Source organism: Ascaphus truei, chromosome 1 (assembly GCF_040206685.1).
Source record: "Ascaphus truei isolate aAscTru1 chromosome 1, aAscTru1.hap1, whole genome shotgun sequence".
NCBI classification, from domain to species: Eukaryota; Metazoa; Chordata; class Amphibia; order Anura; family Ascaphidae; genus Ascaphus; species Ascaphus truei.
Window position 1 is genome coordinate 501,242,193 of NC_134483.1, and position 18,273 is coordinate 501,260,465.

At 46.3% G+C, this 18,273-nt stretch overlaps 1 protein-coding gene across 1 annotated transcript in view; it reads right to left on the reverse strand.

Annotated features, from left to right (window-relative positions):
* The window catches only part of LOC142472113 (proton channel OTOP1-like), a 73,614-nt gene that overhangs the window by 39,145 nt on the left and 16,196 nt on the right, over nt 1-18,273 (reverse strand). Inside the window, exon 4 of the mRNA XM_075578903.1 lies at nt 3,448-3,506. Within this exon, the coding sequence (XP_075435018.1) occupies nt 3,448-3,506 (59 nt within the window). The remainder of the gene's footprint in view (nt 1-3,447; nt 3,507-18,273) is intronic.

Below are 18,273 nucleotides of genomic sequence, written 5' to 3' on the forward strand. Positions count from 1 at the left end.
TAGGGGGTAAGGTGTGCTTAGGAGGGGTGCTTCGTGCCTCAAGTGTTGGGTACTTGCCATCAGGGAAATTACCTGTACTGTATCCTGTGTATCCTGCTGTATTCAATAAACTCCAGTTATATAATCTCTGGGGTGCTAATTGGAGTATGCCAACCCAAGAAGAAGTGCCCATGAGGTCCATCCTGGCCGCACCAGGATCCTCTGGGGCTGGAGGCACTGCCACTGATGAGGAACATCTGTTTAGCCTGTCCTGATGCACTCCCTATACCACCGCGGAGGTCTCCGGCCTCCTGTTACACCTCACAGGTACGCACCAGCATCAGAATAAACAGGTAGCGACACTATCTCACTTAGGATGGGGGAAAAGGTGCTACACATAGAAGGCACTTCTACCAAATAAAGTCCAGGGACAAGCTGCTGGGGAATAGTTACCTGCTCTTGGCGTTATTACTCTTATTGGCGTGTCTATGGAAGATAGAGTACACTTATATGTCAATTATTTGGTCTTAGTTATTAAATACAATGGGTAGATATTCAAAGCTTCATTAAATTTGGGCTACTAACCTGATGTTACCTAAATACAGTAGGTAATGTCCCTTAGTTTCCCTGAGTTTAACGGGTATGTACAAAGCTAAATATAGTGTGTTGTATAAGGCCAGTTCCATCACTGAAGGCCAGTTACATAGTACACAACCAATCCTATTGGTTGATGTACCATGTGGTCACTCACTTTTGCCTCATACTTACTTTTCTGTTTTTGTTTATTTTTTTCCCATTGGGCCTGGATTAAGTTAAGGATTTTTTTTTTTTTTTTTTTTTTTTTTTTTAGCCATCAAGCTTGGATTGTGTTTTTATTTTTTATGGTTGGGCATTGACCCTTTAATGATTTTTTCTCTAGGTGCCCATGGAGATGAGGAGAATGGCCTTCACGCCGGCTGAGGTAAATAACTCATTTATTGATTTATTTAGGGTCAACATTAATTGCCAATGTGGCTATCTAGGCCACAATTGAGGGCCTATTGAGCCACAATTACAATGGATTAAAATGATAGTTTTTTATGATATGATTGTGTTTATTTTATGTATTTATTTTGAATGTATTTGTTGTAAGGTTTTTTCAATGGGCAAAATCCCTATGCACCACATTGGGATAATAGGGCTAGTGCCCATATGTCTGGTTTCTAAGGGGTAGTTTTTTTGGGAGGGTGGAGGTAGGGGGGGTGGGTTATGGGAGTAAATAATTTGGAGAGGAAGGTTACGCTGCCTGGAGGAGCTGCAGGGGGAGGTGAACCCCTTGTATGCTATAGCAGTTGCACCGATATGACATACAATCGGCAGTAGGGTAGTTAGGGTATTTGTATTAACCCCTTTGTTACCTTCGTAAACATGAAGGCATGCTGGAAACACCTAATGCCAGGTTTTGACACGACCTAAATAAAAATGCATTAATTCCCGCATTAACTTTAATGCACTACTGAGGATATGCATTTAGGTGTTCCACACCACTAACGTCGGTTAGGCAGGCCAACAGCATTGACAGCACTTAACACCTCGTTACGGAGCTTTGAAGATCCCCATTATCACTTAACAAGACGTTAATTGAAGACTTCAGAGGACCTACCCCAGTGCATGAAAAGAGAACTTTCATCTGTCTACGTGCTATCAAGACATTCAATGTAGTAAGACAATTAGGACAAAAAGATGGACCTACTCACTATTGTCCAATAAAATAGCTTCACGGTTCTAAATGCAAAATTGTTAAAAGTGCTTAATTATATAAAAAATATATATTCATGATTTTTTCATAAAGCAAATGTTAATTTATATACAGTAATTGATGAATGGGAAAATTATATTGATAGAGTAATATTACCCTAATATATTTTTTCTTTTTTTGCTGTATAGCCCAATGTTGCTCCCTTTACAAACATTTCAGGACTATATTATGGTTGTAAAAGACAAAAAAGTGTGGGATTTTTAGGAAAATAGATCAAGTTAATCCACAATCAGCACAATATTTAACACTGAAAAATTATAATCCCATGAATCCAAGAATGCTGTATACATTATCCAGTGCAGATGTGACCAGTGACGCGGCATTAAAAAAATGGCTGTGTAACATTACAGTGTAACATCTTAAGTGTCTGTGGAATTAATATTGGAGTTAGAATTGGAGCTGAAAACTACACGAAGAACTGGACTCTGCACTTCAACAACTCTGTAATATCAGAACTTGACTTTCTAAATGCTCTGACAATTTGTACACATCTATTGACTCAGTTTCTAAGATGCTGCTTAATCTTCAGTGCGACACTGCCCTCCCAGGCCTGATTTACACACCTTCTCTTTCAACTTCTACTCTTATCCTCCAATACCTGGGAACTCTCTCCTTCTACCTCTATCCCTTGCCTCTCATTATGCCCTCCCTATTTGCTGTTTTCTCACTCCTTTATAAACTCTTCTCACCAACTTCCCCACTCTCCTCCTATCCACATTTCTTCATCGCTCCTCCCTTCCACCTATGCATGTGCACTGCTCCACTATTTACACACCTCTTTCCCAATAACTTCTACACTCCTAAATAAAAAGCACCCCAAAAATCCTCTATTCACCTCCTCTCTCTCTCTACTTCTCCTTCTAGCTGCTGGGTATATCTCTCCTAATCCTGGACCTAGCCATATACACATCTGCTCTCACCCACGCCCCCATTCCACCTCTTTCCATGCTTATGGTATTAACCTATCAAATTTAATACCGACTAACATAAAACTCACATCACAAAAGAAGCATCCCAATAGCTTGGACTCATGGATACTATCCCACACTCAGTCACTCCTACCAACAATTGTGGCCAAGCACTGCCATCTACTGCAGTTATTCCCTCACCTGCTGTCTCTGTAAATCTCCCAACATACCACTTAGATTGTAAACTCTCTGGGCGGGTACTTCCTTTCCTATTGTCTGACTTTTCTCCACTTATTCTATTATTATAATTTTCTATACTGTATTGTCTTTGAGAAGTGCTGAGTACACTGTTTGCGCTATATAAATAAAGACATGCATACAGATGCAGCCATCAGTATTAGAACTCTTGCCTGGGAAAGTCTGGGGCAGTAACACAGCAGGGGTCCCTGCAGTCCCATTCAATTTGAATGGGACTGCAGGGACACCCTGCTGTTTAATCCGATGAGCCATTAAGAATCTCACAGAAATGTTGAGGCAATCTTGAGGCATGTTGAGGCATTTACTGTGAGACTGCCCCAGAATTTCCCAGGTAAGTGTTCTAATACTGGTGGCTGCATCTGTACGTACATACATCAAAAAAACGTGTAAAACGTGTAAAACATAGACACACAATAATGCATGCATGCATCTGTGTCCAATGGGAAATAGTGATCATTAAATGTATTAATAGAAAGTTATAAATATATATATATATTATATTACCTTTCAAGTGTTTTGAATGTCTTGATGATATCCTTTGAATGATACCAAAGAAAATAAACCTGCAATAAAAAAAAAGGACAATACAGTATGTTTAGTGTATAATATCAATTTGAAGCAAAAATGTTGAAGCATATCAGATGTTGCACTTGCAATCTAAAATGTCTACAACAACCAACTCAGCATAGTTTTTAAAAAAAAAGCTAATTTAACTCTTAGAAATGCAGACACTACATAGTTCTTGCATTAAAGATGCATTTTAGAAAGAGGCACATCCAGGAATGTGCTTTTTATGATTCAATGAACATATGTGACCAAGGATGCTACATTGGGGAAACCAGCCCAAAACTTCAAAGCAGAATGAATATGCACAGACACTCTATACTACACCACAAAGAAGGAAGATACTGCTCACCAGTGGGACATCATTTCTTACAACCAGATAATTCCATAAATGATTTAAAAATGAAAATCCTCAATGGAATGTTTAAACGCACCCAAGAATGGAAAACATTTGAACTCAGGGTGATAAGACTCTTTGACACCAAAACAAGAGGACTTAATGTGGATATGCGGTATCTCACACACTATCACAATTGTTTGTAATTTTCCTGCCTGTCTCTCTGCCACTGTTCTTAACCACAACTCCCCCTCCTCCCCCCGCAGCATCCCCTTCCCCCTCCATGCTGTTACTTGTCACCATTTTATTACCCTTCCAATTTCTTCAAACATCCCTTGTCCCCCCAACTTATCTAAATCTCTATTTTTTTCTGCTTTCCAAACCTCTGTTTTAGCCATAGATTCCTTTGTAAACCAGTATTCCTGACCTGAGGAATAGAGGAGAACTATCGAAAGCTTGTCCTATGACATAAATGATTAGTCCAAATACAAAAGGTATCACCTAATACTGAAGAACTTTGAGAGACCGGGAAGTTTGAGAGAGGGGTGTAAGAGGGAGGCAAGAGGTGGGGGTGTAATAGACAGAGGGAGAGAGTTAGAGACAGAGGGGGGGAAGGAAAGGGTGACTGGGGAGTGTGAGAGGGGGGTGAGAGATCTAGGAGGTTTGTGAGAAGAGAAAGTGTAAAAGAAAATTGGATGGTTCTCGGAAAGTCACGACACATGAGATGGGGGCCCCGATGGAAACTTTAGTTCTTAGCCCCGGTAAAGCTGTCTGCGGCCCGGCTTCTTGGATACACTAGTATACACAGCACAGCACTTCCCTTCTGGTTCTAAGTCCACACTTGATACAAACAACACTTGAAATCAAACAGTAGGGTTCACACTCGACACCTCTCTCACATTCAAAAGGTAGCAAAAAACTGTTGTTTCTTCCACCGCAATATTACCAAGATATACCCTTTCCTCTTTTGATCGACTGCAAAAACTCTGACACAGACCCTCATTCTCTCCCGTCTCGACTACTGTAACCTCCTGCTGTCTGGCCTTCCTGCTTCTCACCTGTCTCCCCTACAATCTATCCTAAATGCTGCTGACAAAATCACTCTACTCTTTCTGAAATCTGTCTCAGCATCTCCCCTGCTGAAATCCCTCTCCTGGCTTCAATCAAATCCAATATCACACTCAATTTCCCTCACTATTAAAGCTTTACACTCTTCTGCCCCTCCTTACTTCTCAGCCCTAACTTCTCGCTATACACCATCCCAACTCTTGCATTCTGCTCAAGGATGTCTTCTCTCTATCCATTTTGTATCTAAAGCCCTCTCCCACCTTAAACACTTCTCACTGACTGCCCCACATCTCTGGAATGCCCGCTCCCTCAATATTCGACTAGCACTCTCTCTATCTACATTTAAGACCCATCTAAAAATACACCTGCTTAAGGAAGCATATGAGTAGATCCATGGCTGATAACTAACACTCATACATTAACCTTGGCCCCTTGCAGACGTACTTACCAGAACGCCCTCCTACTGTCTCTGTACGTTCTTCCAACCAACACATTAGATTGTAAGCTCTTCAGAGCAGGGACTCCTTTTTCTAAATGTTACTTTTATTTCTGAAGCACTTCTCCCCTTAATGTGTTATTTATATTATTTGTTATTTATATGATTGTCACGTATATTACTGCTGTGAAGCGCTATGTACATTAATGGCACTCTATAAATAAAGACATACATACATACATACATACATACATACATACATACAGTACATACATACTGTGACAAATGACTCCCTTTGTGTAGCGCTGCCGTTTGCCCAGGCTCTTCGTGACACAGTCTTCTTGGGTTTAATTTGTAGAAAATGACCAACACGTGTATACACACACACACACAAGCCCTCAACCTTCAGCAGTTTATTTTTCCACAAGCCACTTAAACCACGGGTACACTGTGCCTTTAAGAAAACAAAATTATAAAATAAAAACCTTTTCCCTATAGGAATACTAACTAAATTTGTCTGTGGCCCTTTCTAATGGTGCTGTCCAGCTAAACTGGTTCCCAGCCCAAAACATATACTATCATATGCAACCAAACAGCCTTTTAACATTGCGTAGTCTTATTGATTGCTTATCTGTATTGTAGGGGATTCCTATTCCAGGGTCTCTGTGTAGGTCCAAAGAGGAATGCTGATTCCGGGGAGCAGGCTGTGTCCAGCCGTGGAAATCTTTATCCTGGGTGGGGGGAGGGAGGGGGTCCCAGCAGCAATGCTTCCTGTAAAGCTGGGGAACCAGAACAGCCAGGGTTCTTCCTGGCTTGGAGAAAATCAATCTCCCCTTGCTGAGGAAAAGCAGTCTCTCTTGTGTAGGGTACTTCCTGCCTTTTTAAACCTTCACTTAGGAGTGCTGTCTTAATTAGTACCAGGTGCAGCATGCTCCCATAGAGGAATTTAACCTCCTGTACACTGAAACCTATCCACTCTGCTAGCTTTGTAGTCCATAAGGACATTGACTCCGCACATACATAGAGTAATTTAGTCACACAGATCAGGACATGCAATGGTGGTTCTAGAAGGCTAGCAGAGCCTGACACTATAGCTCTAGCTGGGGGATTATTGTGTATTTTAGACCCTGGCATGATAGGGAATTTTATTTACTAGGAATTGTGCTGTTGTCTTATTAATTATTTCCTTATTTGGTGTCTTTGAGACAATATTCTCGATCATGACCCGAAAAGCAGAGGTGTGGTCCGTAATGGGTAGTAATAATGGGTAGTAAAGTTTGGTATGACTGACGTTCAGCCTCTGCTATGTATGTATTCTCATCAAGTATTACCTCTGTTCTAACTTTATCTGCTCTCTAAGCCATTGTGTTTTATTTTCCTGTAGTGACTAACACTCTATACTCATTTCTTGAGATGTTAGAATGCATCCTGCAATTTTACTTTAAATTCCTCATCATAATTAATTTTGCTTAGAATCGCTTGGAATTGTATTCTGGATAAGTGTACATTTACAGACTTAAAGAGAGATCAACAGGTGGCAGCTCTAACAAACGTAAAATATATACAGTAGTTCATGCTCACAAATCCAAGATTCCAGTAGAATGTAAAAATAATATTTTAATCCAAAACCCCTGCAAAGTTTGGCAATAAATGAGATACTCACTATACAGTATCACTCACTAAATTTGCCTTTTTTGTGGAAATCCTGATTCCCAAATTGGTTCTGCAAATACAAAATATAGACGTTGGGAAAATAAAGGCATAAAAACCATTAAATACTGACTACATTTACAATGTGGACAGATCTTGTCATTTCAAGACATAAAAACAAACAAACAAATGCAACCTATTAAATAATGACCAACTTTGTAATGAACAGATGTTTGGAGGGATTAGCACTTGCTGAAGTCGAGTAGTCAGACTAGTGGGAATCAAACAATGCAGTTGAGATCATGCAAATTGTTGGGGAGTCCGCCAGCTGGGACGTACCTACTAGTTTGCTATAGGGATTAAAATAAAAGGCTATGTAATGATGATAAAAAAACCTTTCTATTTTTTTTAATTCTCCTATTGTTGTGTGTGAATAAATTGTAAACATGCAATGTCATGAATATGCTGGATATATACACAACTGGTACACATATAAAAGAGCTCTGTTATATTTGCCTTTCTGTTTTTATTCTCTATCTTTCTATTTAAAACATTGTCCTGTCCATATTCTTCCTCTTTATTTTTTTATTTTTTATTCTTTCAAATTCGAATTACTAACTGCTCAGGGGACACCTAATACGATTTCAAATGAATAAGAAATACATCTGACGATTACATTCACTCTTTACAAGACCATTTGCACCAACGTGTGATCCCCAAGATGATCAACCAATGTAAAATAAATATGTTGGGCTGATGCAACCCAAAACTATATATCTCTGTATTATCAAAGTGAAACCATTCATACTGATTTTATTCAATAGAAAACATGGACTCTGCCTGCCCAGGCACAAAAATTGTGTATTTATAATACCTGTAATTACAATTAGTACTGCACTTATATCTTTACACTTGGCCTTTGCCTATGTGCTTTGTCAAAGCCCCTCTGGTGTGAAACGCGTTAGGAGACCTTTCTGCCTGCCGTTGTATGTACACTTTGGTTAATTAAAAGTTTTTTTTATCTCTTTCTCATGCCTCGTAAGCCGGTTTTGTAGTGCTCCACTACCAATTCTACTTTACAGAACCAATGCATAGGCTTACATGCAACAAATAATGTGTCACAAATAAACTTGTTTAATTGTCTGTTGTGACGGTAGGGGGTAACCAGGCTCTCAACTAAAGGTTAAGCCCTTTTTGGTTACCCCTAATCCATGTATAAGGGTCCAAGAGAGTTAGCTCTTGGGCCCAGTAACATTTTATGTTTCCAATGTACCATGCGTAATAAAGGTATTTTCTGTGTTTTTCCCTTTCCGGGCATGCCAGGGAACAAGGATTGCTAGGGTATGAGTTTCAAGGTGTGGGTGGGGGGGGGCGGAGGACCCGTTAACAGAATGTGCCTAGTAGGTTGGGTCCAGAGTTGTTGGTTCCCCCAGACCTGGTGGAGCCTGTCCCAGCGGGTGGCATTGAGATAGCATGGGAGTGAGGTGCCAGGCTTACGCATGTCTCCTGGCTATTTCATATTTCCTGCTGACCTGGCTTTTCTAGCCGCTTGGCTCTGATTGGTTGGTGGGAATTTTCCCACGCAATGATTGGCTGCTGAGTTTTGTGAATGAAACTCATACTACTGTAGCCCCAGTTCCTAGCGAACACAGACCACTACCATATGCTGTATAACCTGCAGGCTCACAGGGCCTGAGCCTCTGCCATGGAGAGCCTGGGGTACGCACAATACTTATAACTTGGTGCAGTGCCTCCACCTGCGACAGCTTCCGCCCGAGGGGAAGTGGGTCTTTGCAGGAACTTATGTACATTAACACGCACACACAGCAATATACCTTAACCAATTAACTTTACTTGTAGCAACCATAAGCTTTATATCAACAGGTGTCCCTCCCTAGAGGAGACACTACACTTAGCGTCCTGCCGAACGCTCACCCTCCCCGTCCCTTCACCGGGTGATCCCACCCCATGTCCAGTTCCCTCTTGGAATAAGTCCCCCACCCTCAAGTGAGACAGTGAATGTATATGTATGTGACTGCGCAGCCACCGTGTCCTGAGTGAATGATGGTACCGTTGGTGCACTTGAAGTTTACCTGCTGGGCACTCCAGTAACCGGTTCTGCAACAATCTTCACAAAGGATCGGCGTGGGCGTAGATGACGTCACCCGTAGGTGTCCGGGGCGATCCCACCCAGACACGCTGCAACTTGGTAGCGGGGCCTGAGCCCAGATCTCCTGCTGACTTAGAACTCTCCCGGTAGCGATCACGTAACAGTAAGGGAATCTGGAACCTGTCTATGGCCAGTCCCTAGCTCAGCTTCACACTACTGGGGCTCAGGGCTTAACTGGGCCTGGGGCATGTGGCCTCGGTAGGGAGCGGACTGCCACCATACACCGGAGCTCCATCTCCTTCCTCCTACAGCCAGCTCTGAACCAAACGTGCGAGCAACCACTCCTTTTCCTCCCTTCCTCGTACCTGATTGGTCCTCGCGCGGGATGGCTGCTGGGACCCGTAGTTCCCTAACTTCCCTCCTATCCGAGCTCTCCTCCTTCGCGGGCTTTGCTCACCTTGTCTGCGCATGCGCAACCTCCTGCCAGGCCAGTTTTGCACAGGCGCCAACCTTAACATGGCAGCTCGCTCTACGCGGAACCTCCGTTATCGGAGTGTTCCCTAGGTGCAGCATCTCCCACCCCACAACAACAGATGGTGGTAAAAGGGGTCCCGGCTATATCCTCCCCCCTGTGGATTCCAACTTCCCCGCTTGGACAATACCTTTAAACTGGTACAACATTTATATAATGAAAAATGCATAACATACGACAATCACTCCTTCTAAATCAGATTGTACATTTCGCTAAACATCACAATCACTGATTTCACTCGATTACGAGCCCACTGCTGAGCCTCATAGTGGGGTGCACCAAACTGATCATAGGCCATCCTCATTGGAGGTTGCCCATTCCTTTGACTTCGCCTTAACTGTTGCTCGGTCACTCCCTTGGGAGAGTGACTATCTTGGTCTTGAATCTTGAGTTCTTCCCTTGAGGGGGTTACAGTCTCTAAATTATCATGACTTGGTACAAAGCACGGGCTCAGCGGGTCCAGTGATGAATATTCCGGAGCCACCCCATGGGGCGAGGGCTCCCTGAGCCCTTTACCCGTAGCTCCACCGGGAGGTGCTCTCTGTTGAGGGCCCCTTTGAAAGGTTCCCTCTTGTGGATCTTCCTGAAAGACTGAGTTCCCTGGCTCGTCTTCTTCCAATGTCGTCTCCCCATCCAACGAGGATGCAGGCCATTCCAAATCCCCCTCCTCCACTCGGGGAATAGGGAGCAAATGATTTTGGTGCAATGTCTTCACCTTACCCTCCGAGTCCTTAATGCGGTAGACCAGGAAGACCAGAGCACCTTGGCCACCGTAATGGCTTTTTGATCTTTTGTCAGGAAGGCCTGGGCATATCTAGTGTAATGATCCGTGATGACCAGCACATTGCTTATGCCGCGGCTATCGGGTTCAATGCATAGGAAGTCCATACACACCAAGTCCATAGGCCCGGTGCTTTTTAAGTGGCCCATTGGGGCGACACTGGTGGGCAATGTCTTCCGCTGAATGCACCGCACACACCGTCGACAGTGATGCTCTATTGCTTCTCTCATTTTCGGGCCAGAAAAAATGATCTCTCACTAGTCCGAAGGTCTTGTCGACCCTCAAATGACCATGTTCATCGTAAAGAGCCCTCAATACCAAGTACTGTAATCTTTTTGGCAGTACTAATTTTTTCCTATTCGGGTGGTTATGGTACTCTACAACTCTGTATAGCAAATTGTCTCGTATTTCGAATTTGTCAGCTTCCTGCATCAGTATACCTCCTACATCACCCTGAGCCTGTCTGAGGAGGGCCGGGCGATTTTGCCAGATATCTTTCCAGGCTATGATCTTGTCTGGAGTAACGTTCATACCACTGGGGTATTGATAGGCTTCCGGGATAGCGTTGGATGCACATCCTAGAGAGTCAGCCACCCTTAGTTCAGAGAACGCCACTTGATCATTGACTATGGCAGCGGTACAACATAGAGCCCTTATTCCGGGTCCCGGAATTTCTTCCCATTGGTCTTTGTTGGGGGTAGTGGCCAGCCCTGGTCGCCTAGACAGGGCGTCAGCTCCAATGTTCAAGGGACCTGGCTTATATTTCAGGGTGAAATTGTAATTGAACAGGGTGGCCAGCCAGCGATTTCCGACCGCGTCGAGTTTGGCTGAGGTCATGATATAGGTAATTGGATTGTTGTCGGTCTGCACCTCGAACGACACACCGTACAAGTAATCACGAAGTTTGTCGACAATGGCCCACTTGAGGGCCAAGAACTCGAGTTTGTGCACGGGGTAGTTCTGTTCACTGACAGAAAGACTGCGGCTGATATAAGCTACGGGTCGCAGTCCCTCTGGATATTTTTGATGTAACACCGCCCCTAATCCGCTCAGGCTAGCATCCACATGTAATATATACGGTTGGTCGGGGTTTGCATAGGCCAATACGGGGGCCGCGGTCAAACTCTGTTTCAGGTCCGTGAAGGCTTGTTCGCACTCTGTCGTCCATTTGTCCCCCAAGGGTTGTCAAGCAGGCGTAGCCTTTCGGCCGGTGTCTTCCGGATATATTTTGAGGAGGCCGTTGAGGGCTTTGGCCCATCGGGAATATCCCTCCACAAACCTGCGATAGTATCCACAGAACCCCAGGAACGAACGCAACTCCCCCACTTTGTCAGGTTGGGGCCAATTGACGACGGCTTCTATTTTGGCGGGGTCCGTGGCAATTCCCTCGGTGGACACTACGGGTCCCACGTAAGTCACCGATGTCCTGCAGAAACGGCATTTATCTAAGGAGAGCTTAAGTCCTTCTTGAGCTAATCGGTCAAGTACTTTCAGGAGTCGAGCCTCGTGTTCCTCCAGGGTTTTCCCGAAGACTATGATGTCATCCAAATACACGAGGCATTCTCAGGGATTCAAGTCACCTAAAGTCTTCTCCATTAGCCGCTGGAAGGTGACAGGGGCACCACATATGCCTTGGGGCATACGGGTGAATTGGTAGAACCCCAGTGGGCAAATGAACGCCGTTTTTTCTTGGTCCTCGGGACTCATAGGTACCTGGTAGTAGCCAGACCGGAGGTCCAGTACACTGAACCATTTGCTTCCATGTAGGGCGTCCAGGATTTCTTCTATGCGGGGAAGATTATACTGGTCCGGTACCGTTCGATTGTTCAGTGTCCGGTAATCTACACATAACCTCACAGTCCCATTCTTCTTTCGCACTACCACTATGGGTGAGGCGTAAGGGCTTCGTGATTCCGTGACGATTCCGGCTTCTTCCATCTCATGCAGAGCTGCTCGTACATCCTCTACGTCCCTAGGAGCGAGCCGAAGGGAACGTTCCCTGAAGGGCTTTGTATCAGTCATCCGAATGGTGTGTTGGGTATTGCGGCTGCACCCCACATCCATCTCCCCTGTAGAGAATACTGATCGTCTTTCTTCCAGCTGCACTCGTAACCATTCCATCCAGGCGTCGGACAGTCCGGACGAGCCAAAGTCGAAGTCTAACGGCGATCCGGGATCTTCCATTCGGTTAGCTTTTACTTGTACGGCTTCATCCACCGAGCTGACGGGATAAATTCTCCCTATTCTCTGTCCCGCGTCGATGGCCATGGGGAATGGCGAACGATTCTGGACCATCACATAAATTCGACGGGGAATGGCGGTCGGCCAATCCCGGAATTCCGGTACTAGCCGATATCCTCGGCGGACATCTTCTTCTGGCATGCTTTATAAAGAAAAGAGCTGCTCCTCGTCTACTCGTTCAGCGTAGGCACACAGGCGGGTACCCTCTGTGTCTCTCCTGGTAAGAGTCTGGTCAGCCCTCCCCGGCCGCAGAACAACAGTCCGTAGTCCTCCGAGGGTGGCAGAGGGGAATCCGGATCCACCTGGACAAGCTGCAGCAGTAGGCTGGACATGGGCAGTTCATTAGTTTCTTGTAGATAGGCCCGGATGACGGCTTGTACAATGTCCGCATTCGTGCCTAGGATGATTGGATACTTATGTGGATCTTTGGGTTCTGGATACACCAAGGCGTCCACCTTCATGGGGTGAGACTTCCCAGTGTTGAACTGTTGTATCTCCAGGGCCACGGTCACTATGCCGTCATCATTGCTTAGGCCTCTTACTTTGCTATGCCCTGCCGATTTCAGAGGCCGCTTCTGGAGGTGTCGATCATAGAATCCTCGATATATGATGGTTACTTGAGATCCCATGTCCAGGAGCGCAGAGGAGTAGATACCGTCCACTAGCACCCGGATCAGCGCTACCGGTCCTACACGGTTACTCTCATCCTCGGGTCCGTCGCAACTTTGGATGGGAACAAGGGCTTCTTGGCTGGCCGCATAAACACCGCATATCATGGCCTGGGGCGTGAACTTCTCGGGTGACGGGCTCCGGTGGCGAGACTCCCCCATCCGACAATCGTAGGAGATATGTCCCTTTTTCCCGCATTTGTAGCAGATCATATCTCTGGGTGGGGTACGGCGGTCATACGGAGGCGAGGTTCGTCCGGCGTATTTCGGCCTTTCCGGGCCTGGTTTATCCGGCGGATCCTCCTTCTTCTCAGCATTCCCTTTGGGTTTAGTGCTGCTGGCTGCTTTAGCCTTCTGTGGGGAGTGAAGCATGAGATGCGTTTCGTGCTCTTTGACTTGCTGTAAGAGTTTGATAAATGAGGGGGGATGTCCTCGAGTGAGGTTATCGCGAATCATGTTTGCAATAGTTTATGTAGGACTGGACCCCCATAGTTATTGTTTGCGGAGGTATTCATCCATCTGTGAGGCGGTCACATATTTATGATGCAGCAGGGGTCCTAGGGAGATTTGCAAGCGGTGGATATAGGCAGACAATTCTTCTCCATCCTTTTGATTGATGGCATAGTATTTGGCCCATAAGGCCCCATCATCCTCGGTCGCGCTATAGGCCTCGACGAGGAACTCGATCATCATACGAGAGGTCAGGTCGGGGCACTGCTCCCGGTGAATGCTGATCAAGGTGGACACCGAAGGTCTCAAGCACTCCATGAGCCGTTGGCGTTTCACCACGTCTGTACAAGACCATTCTTCCATTACTCCCCTAGTGTGCTCCTTCCAAGGATCTATCCCATCCTCTCCCGTGGGCACAGGTAGAGTCCCCGAGAAGGCCTTTAATTTCCGGTAGCTTTGGGAATGCGTGTCTAAGGTAAGTGCTTCTACTAACGGCAGTAAGCTTGAGGGGGTGGTTAACTGGTCTATCTTGTCATTGAGTTTCTGCAGCATGTCACTACGCACCCCCGCTTCTGCGGATGCGCTAGACCCAGGATAGCTGGATTCTGACTGACAGCTACCCGCCTCGCTCGCGGGGTAGTGTGCAAAGGGGAGCGTAGGGTCGTCGTCACCTAGTTCCCCCACAGGGGGGTCCCGAAGTGGATAGACAAAGGGACTGCCGATGGGCGGAGAGTTTGGAAGCGGCAGATATTGTGGGACTGCAGGCTCGAGGACTCCAAGATCTCGCCGGCAACCTACTAGCAAGGTGTTCCACTTAGCATCTTGATCTATGAGAACATCTACCGGGCGGGCTTTGGCAAAACACGGTAGTTATCGTAGGGCCGTTTGCAATGTCTCTAAAGGTAGGGCCATGGGTACTCGGGTCACAGCCACTGCGCAGCGGGCGGGCGTGCGCATTTGCCGCGCCCAGTCATGTATGTCCTGAAGAGAGTTAAGGGCCATGGTGGCGGTATTTTTGGCTCGAGGGGCACCCCAGGTCTAAGCGCTCTCAGCAGAGCCTCCAAATGTAGCCCTGGTTCCTAGCGAACACAGACTACTACCATATGCTGTATAAACTGTAGGCTCACAGGGCCTGAGCCTCTGCCACGGAGAGCCTGGGGTACTCACAATACTTATAACTTGGTGCAGCGCCTCCACCTGCGACAGCTTCCACCCGAGGGGAAGTGGGTCTTCGCAGGAACTTATGTACATTAACATGCACACACAGCAGTATACCTTAACCAATTAACTTTACTTGTAGCAACCATAAGCTTTATATCAACAGGTGTCCCTCCCTAGAGGAGACACTACACTTAGCGTCCTGCCGAACGCTCACTCTCCCCGTACTTTCACCGGGTGATCCCACCCGTGTCCAGTTCCCTCTTGAAATAAGTCCCCCACCCTCAAGTGAGACAGTGAATGTATATGTATGTGACTGCGCAGCCACCGTGTCCTGAGTGAATGATGGTACCGTTGGTGCACTTGAAGTTTACCTGCTGGGCACTCCAGTACCCGGTTCTGCAACAATCTTCACAAAGGATCGGCGTGGGCGTAGATGACGTCACCCGTAGGTGTCCGGGCGATCCCATCCAGACACGCTACAACTTGGTAGCGGGGCCTGAGCCCAGACCTCCCGCTGACTTAGAACTGTCCCGGTAGCGATCACGTAACAGTAAGGGAATCCGGAACCTGTCTATGGCCAGTCCCTAGCTCAGCTTCACACTACTGGGGCTCAGGGCTTAACTGGGCCTGGGGCATGCGGCCTCGGTAGGGAGCGGACTGCCACCATACACCGGAGCTCCATCTCCTTCCTCCTACAGCCAGCTCTGAACCAAACGTGCGCGCAACCACTTCCTTTTCCTCCCTTCCTCGTACCTGATTGGTCCTCGCGCGTCACGGGGACCCACGGGGCTTCTGGGACCCGTAGTTCCCTAACTTCCCTCCTATCCGAGCTCTCTTTCTTCGCGGACTTTGCTCACCTTGTCTGCGCATGCGCAACCTCCTGCCAGGCCAGTTTTGCGCAGGCGCCAACCTTAACATGGCAGCTCGCTCTACGCGGAACCTCCGTTATCGGAGCGTTCCCTAGGTGCAGCATCTCCCACCCCACAACAACAAATGGTGGTAAAAGGGGTCCTGGCTACACTACTATAAAGAACCTGTGAGCCAATCAGATTCAAGTCTTCCAGTAGTAAGAGCACGGACTGGCTTTTCTACTTTGCTCTGTGCGAATAGCAGAGCGACTGGCTTTGATTTCAAACCTGGAAAACCTGCCTGCCAGAAACTAAGTCCCGACTTTTGCACCCAAGTTCTCAAAATTGAACGTAACGGAAGCGGCTGGGATTTGATGACATTTCGGTTCCAGAGAATTGGCAGTAACTCACGGTCAAGAAAGTCCAAGTTCTCAGGAGAGAAGGGTGCGGTGGCGTGTGGAACTTTATGCCGATTTGAGTTCCAGGAATTTCCGGGCTAAGTCCCGGTCAGAGTAAAACTCTTATTTAGAGTTCCCTGCACCTAAGAAAGTCTAATTTTTGACCCCAGACACCAAGTAAGTGTGTCTTTTCATCTATATTTTTTTCCATTGTCTGTAAGCGAATTTGTGTGAATAAACTACAATTTATTTCATTACCTTGTTTTGCTCAAAGAATGATCCTGGTGTAGTCAGGACTGATTTTCTGGCTACCAGTCTGCCCTCACTGGCAGTAAGCCCTGGTAAGAGCAGGCCTGACAGTAGTAATCATGGGTTTTCCCCCCTCCCTGCAATACCCTTGAGTGACAGGAGGAGAAAGTGGAACTAGGCCTGAGTATATCCAATCCTGTATCAGACCTGGTGCCCTCTTCCTGGCTGTACTTAAGGGAGATTGCCGCCCCAAATTGAGTAGTGCCTCTCTCCACTGAAAAAGGCAGGTCACACATCAGAGTGCCTGAACATTATGCCTTCTCTGTTTCTCTTCCCCTTTGGGGAGAGTGAGTGTGGACCTTATCTCTGCCTCTGTTAGAAGTGCAGGGAAGAGCCAGGACAGCTGTAGGGGCCCTTGAACTGTAGTTGGTGTCTAGAGACCATCCTACAGCTGGGTAGCTGACTCAGAAACTGTAATTGGGCAGTCCACTGCCGTGTTGTGAGTGCTGTCCCAAATAAAGCCGTTCCTGTTTCATATACCTCCTGCCTGGTGTGTAATCTTACTGGGGGAGGAGAGGAAGTATTTATAATGTAGGAGATCGTCTCCATAAATCTGGAGCCTACGGCAGATGGAGGCGCTGCACTGCTAGAGAGCCATGTGGGTATGAACCCCAGAAACCTGTCCTGTGTCTCCACAACCGTCGGCGGACGACTCAGCCTTTCTGCTTAGCAGCAGGTAGAATGCACCACACACAAGGTAATGGCCAAATCTCCCACCGGGTGGGGGAAACACTGTTACACTGGTAAAAAGGTGTAACAATAGCTGGTCATCTGTTTCTTTCATAAGATTGGGTTTTGTCTAAGTTACTGCTTACATGCAAGTATAATGCTTCTATGACTAACAACAGGTTTAGAATTACATTGCATTTAGTGCTTTTCATGTAATTCCCTTTGAATCATTCCTTTATCAGGTCTGAGAAGGAAGTAAGAATTCTCCTTTTACTTGACCTTATAATAGAATACAGAAATGTATTGACATTCACAACAGTAAATAACCATTTTCTTCCCAATCTAAATGTGATTCTATTGAAATACAATAACATATACAATATCTCTATTGTCAATGAAAAAGCTTTCGGGCGTTCCAAAAAATAACCCCACCCTATATTTCCCACAATGGTTCTGGGATTCTGTTTAGTTTGTGTTGTGGGACTGTTGCAAGAATTAACAAATTAAGATCAAGTAACCTTAGATTGTAAGCTCTTCGGGGCAGGGACTCCTCTCTTAAGGCCTTGCCCCCGCTGCCTACTACAGCGTCCGCTGCGTGCACGAGAGCCCTCCCCGCAATGGCGCCGGGCCCGCTGCGAGGGGGGGCCGCAGCGCCCGCGAGAGCTACTCCTGCTCTCAATAGAATTGAGAGCAGGACTCGCGTCAAGCGATTAGGCACGCCCCCCGGCGGTTCAGCCAATGAGGGCGAATCTGCCTGGTGACGTCATGGCCGCGCCCCCTTCACTCCTCCGCCACGCCCCCCCCCCCCCCCCCCGATCTCTGCTCCTGCAGTGAGCTGCAGACCGGGGAATCGGCTGAACGCGCCGCCAAAAGTGCGGGCACGCGTTACAGCATTGTGACTGGGGCCTTAGCCCAAGTGTCACTTTTATGTCTGAAGCACTTATTCTCATTATGTGTTATTTGTATTATTTGTTATTTATATGATTGTGACGTATATTACTGCTGTGAAGCGCTATGTATGTACATTAATGGCGCTACATCAATAAAGATATTCATACATAGATACTTACATTGGTTCTGGGATTATGTTTAGTTTGTGTTGTGGGAC